The 18470-nt window shown below is 39.4% G+C and overlaps 1 protein-coding gene across 2 annotated transcripts in view; it reads right to left on the bottom strand.

The window, feature by feature from the left end:
• ATRX (ATRX chromatin remodeler) overlaps window positions 1-18470 on the bottom strand; it is a 66238-nt gene that overhangs the window by 11992 nt on the left and 35776 nt on the right. For both annotated transcript variants that reach the window (XM_032124403.1, XM_032124404.1), the window contains 16 exons: window positions 17929-18141; window positions 16292-16385; window positions 15667-15775; window positions 14860-15039; window positions 14338-14479; window positions 13843-13952; window positions 11771-11917; window positions 11398-11575; window positions 6264-6401; window positions 5876-6051; window positions 4769-4886; window positions 4047-4177; window positions 3665-3753; window positions 3338-3507; window positions 2239-2392; window positions 1858-1961 (listed from right to left, as the gene is read on the bottom strand). In XM_032124403.1, the coding sequence (XP_031980294.1) occupies window positions 1858-1961; window positions 2239-2392; window positions 3338-3507; window positions 3665-3753; window positions 4047-4177; window positions 4769-4886; window positions 5876-6051; window positions 6264-6401; window positions 11398-11575; window positions 11771-11917; window positions 13843-13952; window positions 14338-14479; window positions 14860-15039; window positions 15667-15775; window positions 16292-16385; window positions 17929-18141 (2253 nt within the window). The remainder of the gene's footprint in view (window positions 1-1857; window positions 1962-2238; window positions 2393-3337; window positions 3508-3664; window positions 3754-4046; window positions 4178-4768; window positions 4887-5875; window positions 6052-6263; window positions 6402-11397; window positions 11576-11770; window positions 11918-13842; window positions 13953-14337; window positions 14480-14859; window positions 15040-15666; window positions 15776-16291; window positions 16386-17928; window positions 18142-18470) is intronic.

Raw genomic sequence — 18470 nt, 5'->3', positions numbered from 1 at the left:
CAATGGGAGACGACCACATGTTTTTGGAGGATACAGGTCTGTGCCACAGACATGCCTTGAAAATTATGTAGCAGAGCCTAACTAACAATATAGAAAGTATGCATAATAACAGAAAATAACAGCAATTGATTTGTGATGACAATGATCATCCACAAGCCTGCAGAGGCTTATACAATCCCTGAGCCAATTCTGTCTAGAATTATTCGAAGTCAGAATAAACGCTGTCAATATAATTTTACCTTCCAAAATGTACCCAGTACTTCTCCCTACCCATTCCTTCTGAAAATTTTATTTTTTTTTTGCAAAAGGACCAACTCCTCAAAGCAGTTTTATACCACTTGGAATTTAAAGATGAAAATTTATAATCAAGTAAGTGTTTTAAGGTTAAATTTAATGATTTGAAAATATATGAGCTTTTTTTGAGGGGAAGTCCTCTTATTTTTCACAATTTCTATCTGTTTTATATACAATTTATCTATTTATAAATTTGCAGAGATATGCCTTAACTTGGAGCCAAAGTTAATTTTCAAAGCCCCAAAGATGTTGTTACATTCAATCTTTAGGTACTGTAGCACTAATTGCACTTTTCCAATTGATCCAGGTAGGTTCACATTACAGCATCAGTGTCAGTCAGCCTCCCACACAACCAGCACTGGTAAGTCAATGCTTCAAAGGAGATTTCAAAGGTCAAACTCTAATCATTTTGGAACTGAAATCCAGCAAAATCTTTGGGTTTAATTACCCTGTGAGTTACAGCAACTTTTGTCAGATTAGGGGGAAAAAAATAACTTCAGCTGATGGAAGCTCTTCTCTCCCCAGTTCACAGTAACCTTCCCTTTTCTCTGGCCATCAAGCTTTATGTACACAAAACTAACACCCCTGAGCCATCAATCCTAAAGAAAACAGCATTTCTGGGAGCCAGCACTGCTCAATTCAATCCATTGTGAGAGACAGATTGGTAAGTTCTGTCAGGAAAGGTGAATCTTGCCATGATACATCATTGAACTGCCAGCCAGAACTACCACACATGAAAAACCCCAAGCTCTTTAAAACATTATCTCAGAATAAAAGCACGAATTCCTCAAAAAGACACCTTGTAATGTGTGAAGATGACAAAATTCAGAATAGGAAGCAACATCCAGGAACAATAAATCTGTGAGAGACGGATACTGGAGAGCTCCAGTCACCATCACTGAGACACTTTTCTGTTATCCCTAAGTGCAAACACGTGGAAGAGCTGCATGAGAGACTGGAAAGGAAAGGCAGACTTGAAGGAATTCTTCAGTCCACATTTACTGGGAATGAAACTCCGTGCAAGGATGAACAGCATCCTCAGGAGCTCTGGGAACATCTTAGTGAGAAATTCCATGCCATCTGAGCATCACTGGAATAATAATTAATTCAATATTTGCTCCCTAATGAAATCCATAAGCCAACCTGCTGCTGCACATATAAAGCCTGAATTCATATTTTCCATGTTTTGCACGGTGGTTTAAAGCAGCCTCATTTTCTTTCACTCTCTCTCTCCCAGGAGGAAGGATCAGGATTTGCCATGCACCAGAATTTAACATCATTTTTGTGCAGAATTTAACAAAATGCCTTCTTCTCAGATATGACCATTTAATCTGCTTAGGCTACAACAAGCATGGATGATACAGAATGAAATCAGAATCAAGAGCCCATACCGGGGCAGCAGAGACCACCTGCAGGGGAGCCCAATAACCCTGCCAGCTTCAGGAAATGTCCAGAGCATGCAATATTCCAATGAAAACACTGATTTCAAACCCATTCCCTGCAGACTGAATAAAGACTTGTGATAGAGTTATGAGCACTGCAGTTGTTGAAGCAGACACTCACCTTTATAGATAGGAGGCTTATCTCTGTCAGACTTCTCCCTGTTAGCCAGCTCCAGGAAATCTTCTATCAAATCCAGAGATATTAGGGACTGGCTGAACACTAGGCTGAAAAAAGAAACGGAAACGCAGAATTCATCTCTGGAGTTATTTTCATCCTTGTACTGCTTCCTTTTTGTTCCCTCCTCCCTCTGATACGACCTTTGAGCCAAACAGCAAGATTCAGTGGAGCACAGGCAGGTGTGGGAAGACTCCCTGACAAAAGTGAGTGTAACATGCTTGTCTGCTTCAGAAAACAGCCACAGCAGAACGAGGAGTGGATGGGGAACACTGTCGGACTAATATATTCATAAAGTCTTCAATAACAGGTCCAGAACTGACTTACACTTTGTCTCCCAGCTCCTCTGCCATTCGAAGAATTTCAAAGAGAAGCACCATTTTCCCAGAATGTTCCAACACCTCAGCATCTGCATCAGTGACAAAATCTTTGTACCAGTCTGGAGCTGGGCTACCAGGATTGGAAGATGATGTAGCTTTGCCTATTAAAAAAAACCAAAGAAATAAAAATCAAAGATGAGAACATGGTCATTACTTAATTGCTCTGAGTGTCTGAACTACAGAACTGTTCCTTCATTAACTGATATGAAAAGAGTTAAAGAGGCAAAAAAAACCCCAGTTTTTGCACTATCAGCAATTACAAGGCTGCACAAGAGTTAAGTATTTAAGTGATGCAGAGACAGAAACTCACCCTGACTATAATGTAATTCCTCTAACACATTAAATCTCTGTGTGTAAAAGTTTTACATACACACCCTCCCCCCCACACACATTTACAGTATGTTTGTCACTGGGATGGGGACAAAACAAAAGATTTCTCACCTGAGCTGTCCCCAGAAATTTGAAGTACTTAGGGAAAAGGATTAGACACACATGAGACAAAAAGAATCAGAAAATTGTCTCTGTGACTCCAGATACAAGACAAAAGCTAGATTATTACAGGAAAAAACCAAAAATTAAGTGTGCAGCTGTAAGAAGTTTGAGTAACAACTTTAAAAAGGTCTTGTATTCCTGCTGCATTGGATCTGCTTGCTCAGCATCCAATTCAAATTCCAGATGCAACAAATTATTGCACATATATTTCCTAATCTTTCCATTAATCTTCCAGCAATATGTTTCAAAAAGTTGAAAAGCAGCACAGTTCTTCTTAAACTTATATAATTTTGTACTTCTGAATTTAAAAATTTCACTGTGCAGCTTCCCTGCCTCAAACCTCCCAAGTGCTAAGTTGATGCCCCTTGTTTTTCCAGGACAAATACATTTATCCTGGATACATTTCCAGGATAAATTAGAAGTAGCAGGAGCTGTAAGTACGGAATTAAGGAATTTGCCATTCTGCCATCCAGCACAATTCCTGACAGCCCTCTGAAATTGCCTTTTGCAAAATGAAGCTGCCTCACATTTTCATCACTCTGTATTATCCTCACCTTCATCTGACTTTGTTGATGCAGGGTTGTTTGTAAGATCTTCTACATTTCCTTCCCCACCTCCACGAGATCTTGAATTCCAGACTTTAATGACTTCAACATCATTATCACTGCCACTTCCACTTGAGCTACACTCTTTCTTCACCTTTTTCCCCTTGGATTTTTTTTTCCTAAAAAGCAACATGATACACCCCATGATTTTTTTTTTTTAAATCCCACTGCAAGAAAACATTTTCTAACATACATAAACTAAACATCTACTTTACAGAAATCACTTCAGTTCTGTAAGGGAAACCACACCAACAAACAAAATAAAAGCTCAATTACTTTGCATAATCATCAGAACTTAAGCTCATGGAAGTTTCATCGGAATCTGAAGCTATGAAGTCATCCATGCTGTCTTCATCAAAATAGCCCTCAAAAAGAGAAAAAACAGAAATTATTAAGTGTGTTCATCCAGAAGCTTTTATTAAATCTTTAGCCATCTGCTTACTCTTCATTTAAACAATGGTAAGTTCTACAAAGGCCTGGCCTTGCAAAATGTTTTAAGAATGACAACATACCCAGCAAGAAAAATATGACAAAACCAGCAGCAAAATGACCCCACAGCAACAAAGATTTCCATTAACTTGACGAAACTTTACCTAGAGTTTGGCAGAGCTTATTTGGAAAGTTCTCAAGTGAGAGTATTTTGATATATCTAATTTACCTTATTTTCTTTGCTAATATAATCCAGCTGCAAACACCAAGGGTGAGTCCAGATTCTGCTCAACATCTGGAAATCCTGGAACAGTTTAGCTCCAGCTTTGCCTCTTCCACCTTCATTTCCACCACCTACACCTGACAATAAAGTTCAGGTTTTAGAGTGAGCCCTGAAGTGAGTTTGCCACACAGTGCTCCCCTTCCAAGAGCCCATCAGTGCAGATCTGAGTGCTCTTTCCAGCTGCACATCACACTGTAACATCTCTTGTAAAAGGGCTCAAATTACTCAGTCACAGCCATTTTTTCTCCTAGTTAAAGTTGTCCAAATTAGTTTTTCCCCTTCGTCTTGATAATGAGAAACATGATTATATATTTTACATAAAAGCACATTGCTCCCCAGTACAGGAATGTATACAAATCCTCCTAAAAAGACAGACATGTCTATTTAGGTTTTGTAAAAGCAGCCCAAGATGGAAAACACAAAATAACATTTGCATTTAGGTTTCAATGAATCTGGCCAACTAATTTGAGCTACCTTTAATGACCTGTAATGCTGCAGTATTCTACTACAAAACAAAACTAAAAAACCCCAGACTATTTGTTTGCTGTCCAAGCACTTTAGTGCATGGTACAATGTTCAGAAAGTTGATTTTCACCTACCAGTTGTGGCAAAATGCCCCTTATTAAATGCCATCAGTGTTGTCCCCAGGGAGAGCTGCAGGAACATACCTGTCAAATGATCCAGGTAATACTGGTACAGCTTGCACTGGATCGGGGTCATCCGCACCTCGAGCACGTACTCGTATTTGGGGGGCAGGAACTTTGTTAATGCTGTGTAATCTTTCCTCTGCAATTTTACAAACAGTGCTTCAGTCACAGAAACATGGGAACGACTCCTGAGAGCTTCAGGACTTGTGGCATCTCAAAGGACAAAGCACTGTGGATCAGTGACAGTGATTCTGGTGCTTTCCAGCCACACAGTGGGAAAATCTGGGCCAGTAAATAACAGTTCACCACAGGCCCTGCAGCAGAAACACACCTGCCCCACTCAGGTGCTTGTCACACCGAAGCCTATGACCTGCAAAGCCCATGGCCAGTTCCAAGTCCTTGCAAAGTTCACTGCAACTCCAGGAGCTGCTCTGGGAACTACTTTTGGGGTTTTTTTTTTTAGAATACCAAACCCCAATTTTACTTCTGTTTTGGGTTTTTTTGACTCTTACATTACTCTGTCTCTCCACTCACCCAAAGACCACAAGAGAGCTGCTCTCTATGGACAGGATCTGTTCTGCACTGGTGCAGGGAGAAAATCATTTCATCCAATGCTTTTTTTAACTAAGGTCTATAAGGTAATGAGTTCTTCACCCTTTTGAACCTGAATAATTTTCCTTCTCTCTTGTTTTCTGCTGTTCTGATTCTCACAGATCAGAAAAAATACATATTCAGAAACAACTGACAAGCTATGGACCAGCAACTTTCTGTGCAGACTTTAAGGCAGCTCTTAAATGTGCATATGGAATTAAAAAAAGAGTATTTCAAAGCAACTCATATCCTACTCTATCATAAAATGCTCTTGTCTCCTAGCAGGAAACAGCTGTATTCTCTAACACTTGTATTTTAGAATACACTGACATTTAGAGAAAAACTGTGAAGTTTATCTAATCCCAAAGAATGCAGAGATCTAACAATCAGTGAAAAATACTAAAGTTAGAAGATTTATGGAGCTCTCAAATCAGAAGTTTACAGGCCTTTGGGTGCTTTTATCAGAGGGAGATGAAATAACTCCTCTCCTTCCCTGCAGTTAAACAAAGTGATGAGTTAGGGACAAACTGTTCTTACCTGAACACAGCCAGCCAACATCTCATAGAGGATGTGAGCACGTTTCTTCATCACTCTGACATCCACCAGAGTGGAGTCTGCGCACTGACCGTTCTGGATGGGATTGATGAATCGATTCCGGAATTCCTTAATTGAGCCAAGCAAATTCTCCTTAATGAAGTTAACCATGCAGTGATCTAGGAGAAAAAACCCAGATTTGAGTGGTTCAAAATGGAAAGCACAGTGCTGGGATTAATGCAAACAGAAAATAAACGAGTCACATCTAAATACAGAGAAACGTCGCAGGCAGCTGCACTGTATCAAATTCTTCTCTTCCAATCAAACTAAATATATCTTCTATGGCTGACAGGCAAATGTGTACTGAAGGAAATAAAAGACGACTACTCACATTCTATAAGATTATTCTGCAGTGGTGTCCCTGTCAGAATTATTCTTCTCCTAGACCGAATAGAATTCATTGCCTTAGAGACTGCAGATGCTTCATTTTTCAATATGTGACCTTCATCACACACCACAAAGTCAGGACCTGGAAAGAAACAACTTTCAATCTCTCCACAATATTTTATTGCCACAAAGAACCTGAGAGCATGAAGTATCCAAAATTTGTTCAACCAGTGTTACTTAAAGGGTTTTTTAAACTTTTTTTTGTGTGTTTCATGGTGAGATTTTTTAGCACTGATTGGGTTCTCACTCAGCTTTTGCACAAGCATTCAGAGTAGCCACTCTGGTGAACTAAAGGTTGTTGCTTGTAAAGTCTTCATGGCAAGGATTAAATTCAGCTTTGCAGTATATTCCTGTTAAAATGGTCTATCCCTGCAGCTGGCTGTGCACAGCTGCACCTCCATCCATCCCATCAAAACTCAGTAAAACTCCTTCTCTCCAGCTTTAGGCTGCCATCTACTGACACTTGGGCAATCCCAAAACACCCAAAAACCAGGTAACCTGAAATTTTTCATCAAGGCAAGAATATCACTAGGGGGACAGAGTGCAATCAGAAGTCTTAGATAATATAAAACAACCAGATTTGATCTGAATTACAGACAAGTGAATTGCCACCTTGCAGCTGAAAGTCACCTCAGCAATGTCCTCAGCCTTCTTCCAGGAGATAAAATATCACTCTGGTTTAAGTGAGCTGCACAAGGAATGTCAAAACCACACCACAACACATTCCCACAGTATGCAAAGCAACTCTAATAATAAGATAAATAATACCCAACTTGGCAGAACAGACTTACACACACTAATTGCTTTCAGATTTAGCACAATTTCTGGAATTTCTTTCCTTGAAAATGAAGTAAAAGATATTCTAGGATCCAACTAGTAACTCAGAAGAAATGTTTTACCAGCTCTAAACCTGACCTCAGTTCCAGCACTCTCAACTCTGAAAGCAGCTCATGACAAGTTGCTGCACCTTGGAGAAAAGCCACCAGTTGGGTTCAGCAATTCAGCTCTAAAAAGGCCAATATTTGAGGAGCAAAGGAGGATTTGTCAGCAAGGACAGTCTAATCTTTTGCAACTTACTGAGAATACTTTTTGTCAGACTAAATTTAAACTGCCTTGTAAAGAACAAAATTAATTCTATGGCAGTGATCAACGACAGAGAATCAATCAACCTCTGACTACTCACATGCCAGTGCCAGACACCTTAATCATGCCATTTTAAGGTGATTTAGAAGTGATCTGAATCTCACATGTGAAAAGAAATAAATCAAGATGATATTTTTTTCCAAGCAAAAAACCCAAACAAAACAAACCCCAAACTTTTGAAACAAGTCTAGAAGACAATTCTGAAAATCCACATATGAATTCCAAATGCACTTAGGCTTGTTCAAGCCAATGTATTTCTGAATTTTCCCATCTGCCACAGAAACATTTCCCCGTATTATTTCATGACTTTTGTACCTTCCCAGTTTTGACAGCATGAAAAACAGAGTGGCTACACACAAAGCCTTCCTTTAATTTTATATAACCATCTCCAGCAGGGACAGATCCTTTCTCTAGTCCTCATTTCATTAAAGACTGTGATTCATTCACATGAAGTTAGAGAAATTAAATTACAAAACCATCTCAAAACCTGTTGTTTAGAGTAAGTGAATGACAGTAAAAATATGAAAAAACCCCAATCTTAGTACAATTATTCATGGTTTGTTTGGCAGGCATGTAGCACTGATATCTTGAACTAACATCTTGGCTACAGTTCAGCAGCAGGGATTTTCATAAATGTGTGGAGTTTTTCCCTTGTTCTTAAAAAACACAAATGCAAATCATTATGGACAGAACATTCCTCAAAATATGATCAGGAATGTAAAACTTAAAGGGACCTCAGGGGATCATTTAGATCATTTTCTCCATCTGAGATAAGGGTTATGAGAAAGGGACAGACCTGACAGAAGTGGGAAACTCCATAGCCTCTCTTGCTAAAACACTGTGCAATAATACCCAAGCTGCTGCAAATCTGAATAAATTCTGCCCTTTCCTTTCCCCAAATGATGTCAAAACCAACTGATAACACTCCTTCCATTAACCAGCTTCTAAATGGTGGAAAATGTGTCAGTTTAGTTGTTTTTTTTCTAGGCTAAACAGCCCTACTCATGCAATCTTTCCTTACAGTCTTCACCTTCTCATCCTTACTGTACTTGCACATGTTAATATATTGAAATATATAAATGAGAGATATATAGAGGTATATATACACAGTTCTCCTGTTCCTCTGAAGTCTACAAGAACTTTATACAACTGTCAATTAAAGAGCAGTTTCCAAGTTAAACAGTGAGAGAATTTTTGTGAGTAGCAACAAGTAAAAAAAAAAAATAAAGTTATTGAAGTGCTACAAGCAGAGCACAGCAGTGATCAATAACCAACAGCCCTTCAGCAATGGCACAAAGCAGCCTGGAAAACCTGCATGTGTATGTAATCCTGCCATTCTTCCACGTAGCAGAGCTGGGTAATTAATGAAATCACTTCTCCACCCATAAACTTTGGCTAAACCTTCCCCCTCTGGTCCCCTTAACAATGCAACACAAGCTTCACATATATAATATGTCTTACCCCAGGAGTATTCACCAGACATATCTCATTAAATTAGCACTTAAATACCAAATTTGCAGCTTTTTAAATGGGAAATGCTCTCAGAGGCCAAGGTTTCCCTATCTCCAGTCCCAGCAGCAAGCCAGCACATGGCTTTGTCCTGCACTGGAACCTGCAACTGTCCATGCTGACTCACCAAGAGAGCAAAAATCAAATGAGAATCTTGCAATGCACGTTCTCATCCATTTAGCCAATCCAAATGGCTCCAAAAATTAGTGGGTAGCAACACATGGACATTTCTATCTTTTGGCAATTAGTTAAAATATAGAAAGAGATGAGGCAACATGAAATGCACTCAAGTTGTGCCAGGAGAGGTTCAGGTTGGGTATTAGGAAAAATTTCTTCACTGAGAGTGGTTAAGCATGGAAGGAGCTGCCCAGGGAGTCACCATCCCTGAAGTGTTCAGCAAATGAGTAGATGTGGAAGATCATGGCACAGCTTAGTGGGCATGAGTCTGCACTTGATCTTGGAGGTCTTTTCCAACCTTCAAGTTTCCATGACTCTATAAAAGTAATTAAGGAGTTATTTCAAGGTTGACTTTCCTAGTGGTCTGATTCCCTCCTACCAACCAGTCCTAGAAGAGAACAGAAGAGAAGAGGAGGCTCCATGTTCATATGGAATTATTCAGAATCTGTAAGGTTCAGTGGCTTCCAAACCCAATTAAATCTACACAAGTCCATGACCTAATCCCAAACACTGCTCTGTCCCAGTGTCTGAAGAGGTCTGGAAGGAGAACAGGAACACAGCAGGGTAAAAGCATGGGATGGGACAGGGCACATCACACCAGTCACTGTCTCCTCCTAGCACTGCACTGTCCAACATCCCAGAGTCCAGCATTTTTGGGGTTACACAAACACAAATCCATGAAGGGACAGTGCTGCTGGAAAGACACATGGTAACAACCCTAATGTTTGCCCTTCCTTACACTTTCCACCAGGGAAAACTCCCACAACAATCAATCACTGTATAACACTATTTCATCACTGCACCAGAACATGACCCACGGAGCACGAAATTACTGTCCTGTCACCACTACTTTGACACAGCAATTCACACCTTTTATCCCTTTGCTTTGACTTTCCTGGCAATATTCTCAATAAATGCAATATCCTGAGAAAATCAGATACAGAATAGCACTGACAGCACAGGGTTCCCCCCCTCTTTTTTGGTGTTTGGTTTATTGTTGAGGTTTTTTTTTGTTCTCAGTAACTACAGCTTAGGTAGGAGGAGTCAAAAAACCCATTGGCAAGAAGTACATTTCCTTCGCTGCTTAAATAATGTGTGTGGAATCAACACATATAGCAACAAAAATAGTTCATCAGCTGCTGCACTGGAGCTTCCCTGACTCCACAGCCACTGTAGGACTTAGTCAAGCTGGCAGAAAATTAATGTTTTAGCTGCTCAAGCAGCCTTTCTGCAGAGCTGGAGATGCCAATTCCACTTGGCCAATGCCAATAACCACAAAGTTACTTTTCCCCTTAAAATAATCTCTTTGTCTGTTAGAACAGAATTCACAGCCCTGCTTTAGAAGGAAACTTCACAAAATCAAGCTCACCAAGTACAGTTATCAATCAGAAAGAGGGAAAAAAATAAAACCAATCACAGACTGTCAATGTAAAGTCCAGTCAGATAATTAAGATCCAAGAAAACCCACCTCCATTTACTTTGCCTTCCATATCTGCATTCTCAAGGAGAAATACCAACAGTACAGCAAAGGTGCCTTTTAAAACCAGTTTTTAAGACATCCTGCATAACCCTAAGTTATTTTCAGGTATCAGCTGCCAGTTCAGAATTTGCAAGGAAATTTTGCTATTATGGTGAACCTTCCTAATCCTAAAATTTTTACTCCTTTTTGGTGACCACCTGAGAAATCAGCTATATTAACTTGGAATACTTTCAAGTGCTTCCATACATGTTGACAATAAGTTTGCTCAGTTCAGCTCAGCTCAAAGCAGACATCTGTTTCTCAAGACTGAAAAAATAATTACCTGCTTTATCTGCATTCCCTTAATTAGCGCTTCATTAACACTTGTTTTTTCACACTTCTAAGGTACACTGTCTACTATTTTCATGTGTAGCTGCGCCCTTAACGGTAAATTTCCATCAGGGACAAAACAGCTTGTGGTTGTAACAAATTAACAGATTAAAACAGCCCTGGATCCCCAATAGACACCTCAAATTACTTTGCAAAGGAAGCAATGCTAGCAAATAAGAATACTTAGTAAGAGAAGTTTCCAGAATATATTCCTTGTATTTGATGTAATAGAAAAGACTATTACAGATATCTATTTACAAAAGCAGATGGGGGAGATTCTGCACAAATTTCTGTAACTCAGCAAAAGCCAACAAAAAAAAAAATCTGATTTATTTTTCTTTCCTCATATACATACACCTGGGAAGTACAATCTATACAGCCTGTATTAATTTTCACTTACCTGGGTCGACTAAAGCTTTATTAAATATTTCTTTAAGTTTTCTACTCTTCACATTCCTGCCTTGGGCCAGATTTCGGTACATCTCGTAGCCAATGATCATCACACCTCCCTCGTCCTGCCAGCGCTGCAGCATGTAGCTCCTCTCCTGAGGCCTTTTCACAGTTGCCAGCTCACAGACCTTCCAAAGAGGAAAAAAAAAAGCTTTAATTACTCTTAAAATACTCAAAGAATGGTGCAACTTTTAATACTTACAACATATGAAGTAGAATTTTCACATAAAGTGCATTCCTTAGCCTGTACTCTGAGTGGTGGAACTTCCCAATTATGCAAATCATTCAGTTATTTCATGAAGAACTCTTTTTAAGCCTTTTACCTCTAGTCTTTCCTCATCTTCCAAACCTTCTTGCCATTTTTCAAACTCATTCAGCCAGTTCAAGGCAGTGTTGAGTGGACACACGACCAGAGCTGTCCGAAAATCCAGTTTGTCACATAGCAAGACTGTGTGGAGAAAACTTACTACCTGCAAGAGAAAAAAACAAGCAGAACACCAAATAAACACCAGGAAAGAAAGATAAATGTATCTATTCAATTATGTAATTAAATTACCAATAACAGCCTTGTTTAAACATGTTTTTCCTGTTTTAACTCACTGGTTAAAATTTCATACAGGTGTTTTTGGAGTTCATACACTCCTTACTCTGTGTTACATGGCTGCACACATCCTTCACATACTGAGATCCACTTCTGAACTGCTGAAGGATTTCATAAATAGAGAACCTTCCCTTTACATTTCACCAATCATTTTCATAAATTAATTATTTCTATCAGGTCATTTTTAAGCTTTCTCCCAACACTCGCCCCAAACACAAAATAAATTCACAGTCAAGTTTCTCAGAAGTGAACTTCAGTCCTAAAGCAGTTTCTCACACTTGATTTTCAAGGTATTTCAAAGCAAATTCTCTCAGAAGAGCTCTGCAGCAGGTTACGGCAATGTTTTCCAAGGATTCACCCTGCAGCCAGCCTAGCTGTATGTTGCACATGACAACACCTCCTTGAGGCCTGGAAAAAACCCAAAAATCTTTTGGTGTCACTCCGTGTTCCTGCTGGGCTGCCTGCTTTGAGCAGCAGCAAACAAAGGCAGGATTAGAGAAGAGTCAGCAAATCCCATGGCAGCTCCAGCTCTCCCACTGGACTTTTAATGCACAACAGCAGAAGTTCCTTCTGCATAAAATCTTGGTATCTGGCAACTCTGATTTAATAGATTGTTCAGAGGAATTTCAAACTGCATGACCGTGCTTGGAACACTGGGCAACAAAGCGCTTTCGAACCAAAAGGAGTTACTGGTTGTTCTGTGGTAAGACAAAACTACTCAGGAAGATTCATGACCAAAGTCCTCTGTCCTGGCCAGCAAGTCCCCAGCTGCCTGATTTCCCTGATCTCTTTGCAGTTTGCAAAGTCTCCTAGAACTCGTGGTGGCTCAGCTCTTTTAAGATCTGAACAGCAAATAGCATCACAGAGCACAGCAGAGTGACTGGCAGATGGACACATGCAGAAAAAACCAACTACCTCAGCTTCAAACACCAGCCTTAAAAATGGGTTATATTGATATATGTTTCTAACTATGGCTTTTTCTTTGATTATCAAGAAGTTGCAGCCAAAATTACTGTCATTAACACATCTGGATCACTATAAAAATACCCTCTGTTGTGAAGTATTTAATCAAACTATATGGTGTAAAAGTGTAGGTGTAAAAAGTCCCCTCCACAACAGTTCTGCAAAGCATTGCAAATCTCCACTAAAAGGTGTGATTATCCCATCCACAACAGTTCTGCAAAGCATTGCAAATCTCCACTAAAAGGTGTGATTTAACTCCTGAAGAACCACACCACCTAAGCTAGAATCAAGTGTGAAAAATACACCTTTCAAAGGTGATTTTCAAAGTGTTCTGTAGAACTACAGACTGTCAGAATACTGTGTCTGTCACTCCAATTTCCCTAAACAAAGAAAATTTTTATATTTGCTGGAGCTGGAGTTAAAAACCTGCTGTGCACCAGCACCAACCACAGCTGCAGCTTGGTTTGCCTGAACTGGTCGTACCGCGAGTGACCTCGGTCCCTCTGATCATCCTCAGCTTTGTTTCACTCCAAAAACCCCCACAAACCCACCAGCATCTGACTTTATTAGAAATAAAGTCTGGCATTACAAAATAAAAACAACCAAATCTGATAAACTTGTACTTTATCAGCAGCAAATGAATTTAAAAACAGTCAAGGAAATAAACCACTTAAGGGAAAACGAATGAGGAAGATAGTAAAAACCACAACCTGCTTACAATTATCACACTGTCTTAGAAACAGGTTCCTGGAGCCTCTCTCCTACCAGCTGTATTTATTTTCTTGTTCTGAGTTGCAAGGGAGCTACACAGAAATCAATTTTGTTTCTTACCTGTAATGTTTTCCCCAGGCCCATACAGTGAGCAAGAATGCAGCCAGAGCCAGGAGATGTCTTGGTTTTTTTTACAGATTCACAACAGCAATCCCACATGAACTGAACACCTGAAGGAAATAATTGAAGTTTTCTGATTAAACATTCACTTTATTAAAGTTCACCTGATAAGAGACAGCTGTGATCACTGAGATCATGATAACTCTTAGGAAAGCAGCTGTCAGGATAATTATTGATTCATTTCTGTCCAGTGGGTTGTATGTGGGATGATCTTTGTCTTGAATTTGATTATATTCACAGTTTCTCTGAAGATGTGGCAACTGGGATGGAAAACATTACTGTGAGGATGCAGACTGACTGATCTTGGGGACAGGGAGAAGAGAAAACGTTCTGGTTTTACCTGCCAAGGAGTTTTTATTCTAATTCAGTCTGCATAAAGTGCTGTGCCCCTGGAGAGAAAAATTTAATTTTTTTTCCTTTAAAGTCTTCCCTTACCATCTACTTGATGTGGTTTCAGTCTGGTCACTATACTCCTGTGAACCTGCACTAATGGTTCTTTGGTTTCTTCATCTTCATCTAAAACCAGCTTGGTTGTAATGGGACATTTCAGAGGTGAAGCATCTTCGATCTCTATCACCTGCAAACAGAACCAGGGCACCAGAGGAATATTCTCACGTGAATAACATCCACCATCTGAGACACATCAGATTTAGCAGAACTGGAAGTCATAATTTATTTAGTAAAAAGAAGCTTTCAATTCTTTACTGCCTCACAACTTACTCTGGCACTGAAGTGAAGCAGCAGGGAACTGAAACAACTTTCTAAAGATCTCAGCATCAAATAAAACTTACCAAGGTCACCCTGCAGGAAACTGCAGATAAAACTTGTGACTTACAAGGCTGCATGTAAGCAGTTTTCAAAAATTACTCATCAAATTACACTGAGGTTGAAATTTATCATCTTAAACATGATCAGGAATTCAAGTTCACAGAATTTTACAGAGAAATCAGACCATACCTCTCTCAATTTCTCTCTCTCCCGTTCTCTCTCTGCTATACGTTTTCTTCTTTCTTCTTCTTCTTTAAGTGCATTTTGCGTTTCTGTTCGAAGTTTATCATCTTTAATAATTTTTCTAATTTTCTTCCTGCCTTTTCCAGGAGACTTTGAGTCATCATTGTCCTCATTCTCGGAGTTACTCTATTAGAAATTAAATCAAGTACACATTAGCTAGAAAATTATGGCACAGACCATCAAACCCTTCTTTCTTAGACAAGCTCCCAGAAATTCTTATACACACAGGTGAAGTTCAGCTAACAAGAAAAAAGATGTCTTTTTTAAAAGTATGACAAAAGAAGTGCCACCTTAACTGTAATGTATTCTGAGATACCAAAGATAAGCCCCGCTGTGCAAAGGCAGTACTGAAGGCATTGTTATCATTTAATAGTTGCTAATGATTATTAATAAAGCATTTCTTCCCTGTTATACTGGTGCTAAATCAGATCAGCCCTTACTTCCACCACACAGGACAAGAAACCCCAACACTACTAAAGCTTTAATCTACAATTTGTCTCACCTACATTTAGATTAAAAATTCCATTTACTTCAACATCAAGCATTTTTATCAAGATGTAGACAGGAAAAGTTTTTAGTTAAACAATGTTTTACCTCCACAATGGTGGCACTTTATAAATTTTAGCCTGAACTGACATTGAGAAAAGTTTTAATTTTTTACTGTCCTTTGTGCAGAGCTGTTTGAGATACCCTGAGCAGCTGGCAGAAGAGACAGCAACTCCCCATTTATTCCTTCAAAACATGATACAGCACCTTATTCTCATTTTCACTTGACGAATCCTCCTGAACCTTTATCCTCCTTCGTTTCTTTTTCTGTTTGTAGCTGCGCTGGTTTTCTTCTGCCTCAGCTTTTTTGGCAGATCTATTAAAATACAAAAAGGCAATATTATCGATAAACCATAATAACCCACTGCCTTGCTGAAAAACAATGGTAAAGAAGTACGACATCATTAATTAATAAAATATGCACTCCTTTTGTGCAGTTAGGGCTGACTTCCAAATTCCTTCCTGCCCCTCAGCCCACTGGACACACAAAGCAATGAGAAAACCCTACAGAATCTCAGAACTGTCGAGCAGTAGTTTTATACTGCAATCCACCAGCTGACAGTGTGTATTTGACATAAAAATGTCAATTTTTTTGTCCATCTTTTCTTGTACTGGCTCATCAAATTGTTGTGTAGCCCCCACTGTGGTAAAAATTCAAAACTCCCCCATTTGCTGCAAAATAAATTAATGTTCTATAATTCCTATAGATAAGTATCATCAGGGGTTTTAAGAACTGCTCCAAAGTGTTTAACTTTTACAATCTCCCTGCCTAAACTGTTTTATTAAAACCCCAAATACACACAGGGTAAGCACAGTTCAGTTTTATTCATACCTTGTCCTTGGTCGTTGGTCATCCTCAGACTCACTGACCTCCTCACTCACTGCAGACTCGTGGAACTCGGAGTCATTTGAGTCATCACTGCTCACTTGAAAAAGAAACCAGCATTTATTTCATGGTGAGCATCGCTGCAAAGCCAGCAGCTCCTCACTGTACAACAAACTGGTTAAGAGCAACAAGCACTGCCAAGGTTTCAGACAATATGGGACCCATTAAACCCACATTTATAAGGAGCAAGAGGGATAAAAGGGGTACAGAGAAGAAAAGGTTAAAATTTAAGCACTAGCTGAGTCCTGGTGGATGGTTTATTGTGCCAACAAGCCTTGAGGTCTTTATGCATGAACATCTACATTTATTTTACAAGCAAATGAGAGAGTGCATTATATGATGGAGGAGAACCGTGCGGAGCAGTATGGAACTTCAGAAAACAAAAGATGACTTTTAGTTAAACAGAAGCTTTTGTTTCAAATGCTCTACGTGTCATTTTATAGCCATACTTCAAGAAAGGACCCATATTTACTAACAACATATGAAATTACATCACTGCATTTATGGCTTGGCATTTCTTCAGGTAATGCAAGCTCAAAACTGCCTCAAAAAGCAATTAAAAATGCGCCTTAAAAAGCAGCATTAGCAATACTCTCCTAAGCACTTTGAGGAGCTAGCAGTGGCATTTTTAGGTAATTAAGACACCAGCATGGCATTTAACACCTTTAATTTCAGCTTGACCTTGAACACAGTGGAAAGTTCAATTGTTTTCTGAATGACAAGGCTTAAAACATGGGTTGTTCCGTATACATGGGGAAAGGTAACATTAATAACATAGGGCTAAAAAAGGCAAACTGAAATCAAATACTTTGTTCTGTTTGAGGGCAGTCAACTACAAAGGTCTGCTAAAGAATCCTGAGCTGCCTCTTATTTGCACATTAATTCAAAGGTAATTTACAGTTATTCCCCCTGAAAGAAATGTTGTAGGTAGAGTTTTAATCCCATATGGAGGAAAAACTTGAATATGCGAACAGATAAAAAGGAGAGTTTTCACAGAGGAAAATGCTAAACAAATCACATTGCATCTTTTATTCTGTGGAAGACCACAAAAGCTGGCTGGCATCAGCGCAACACAGGGAAGCCCAGTGCGCTTTTCCTGGCCAGGAAACCCCCACAGGTTCTTTGTTGCTGCCTGCAACAATAAAGCCAGCCCCCAGCCCAGGCTCATTTCACAGTGCCATCTGCTGCTCAGCTCCAGCCTGCTCCACTGGAATCCCAGCATGGACACATTCCTCAGGCACTACTGCCAGTCCAAGAGAGAAATTACTTAAAGGACAAGGCTGATTTTCCCAAATTAGACATCCTGGGCTTGCCTGTGCTGTTTAAAATGGATATTCTAAGACTCCACCAGATTAATCCAATTCAGAGGACACAGTAAGTGGAGAGAGCTGCAACTGTATTCAGCATTTCAAACAAAACTATTTATCACACAAAGATAAGGGAATTCTAGATTTCATATACAAGGAAGTTTATACAGGGATTTTAAAATCACAGAGGTTGAGATCTCCATTCTGCCAAGCTTTGGACTTATTTTATAGAAGCAAGTACTTTTTAAGACCGAAAAAAAGATGTGGATTATGTACCTTTCCTTCTATTTCTGCGCTTCCCCCCTTCTTTTTTGTCTTTTGGTTTCACCACCTTTTTTTCTTCTCCAGATTCCCCATCACTCACGGTGAGCTTGTGCCTCAGCAGTCTGTGTCTGTATCTGGGCTTCTTAGATGTTTCTTCTTCGTCTGAATCTGACTCAGAATTACCTTCTTCCTTTTCAGACTTATTGTCTTCCTGTTCATTCTCTCCTGTCACACAGAAGAGTCAGTACCACATACATACCAGTCACTTTCCTATCTTACATAAATTGGGCAAGAATTAAAATCTGAATTAATTTCGGCTAAATCCTGTGCTTTTCCAGGGAATTACAAGCAACGACATACCAGTTTTCTCAAATGTTAAGTATTTCACACTGCCTGAATGCTTGGAATGCCTGTTCCAATGGCTGTGTTAGCCAAATCTCTCCTGTGCACTTGCAGAACTTACTGTTCTGTATAGATTATCCCTCACAAACCCCAAGGACTTCTTAATTGCTTACAAAAATCAGACTGTAACAAAAAAATAAACATACAGGAGA

Source organism: Corvus moneduloides, chromosome 14, assembly GCF_009650955.1.
Source record: "Corvus moneduloides isolate bCorMon1 chromosome 14, bCorMon1.pri, whole genome shotgun sequence".
Classification (NCBI taxonomy): domain Eukaryota; kingdom Metazoa; phylum Chordata; class Aves; order Passeriformes; family Corvidae; genus Corvus; species Corvus moneduloides.
This window is presented reverse-complemented; position numbering and strand designations above follow the sequence as displayed.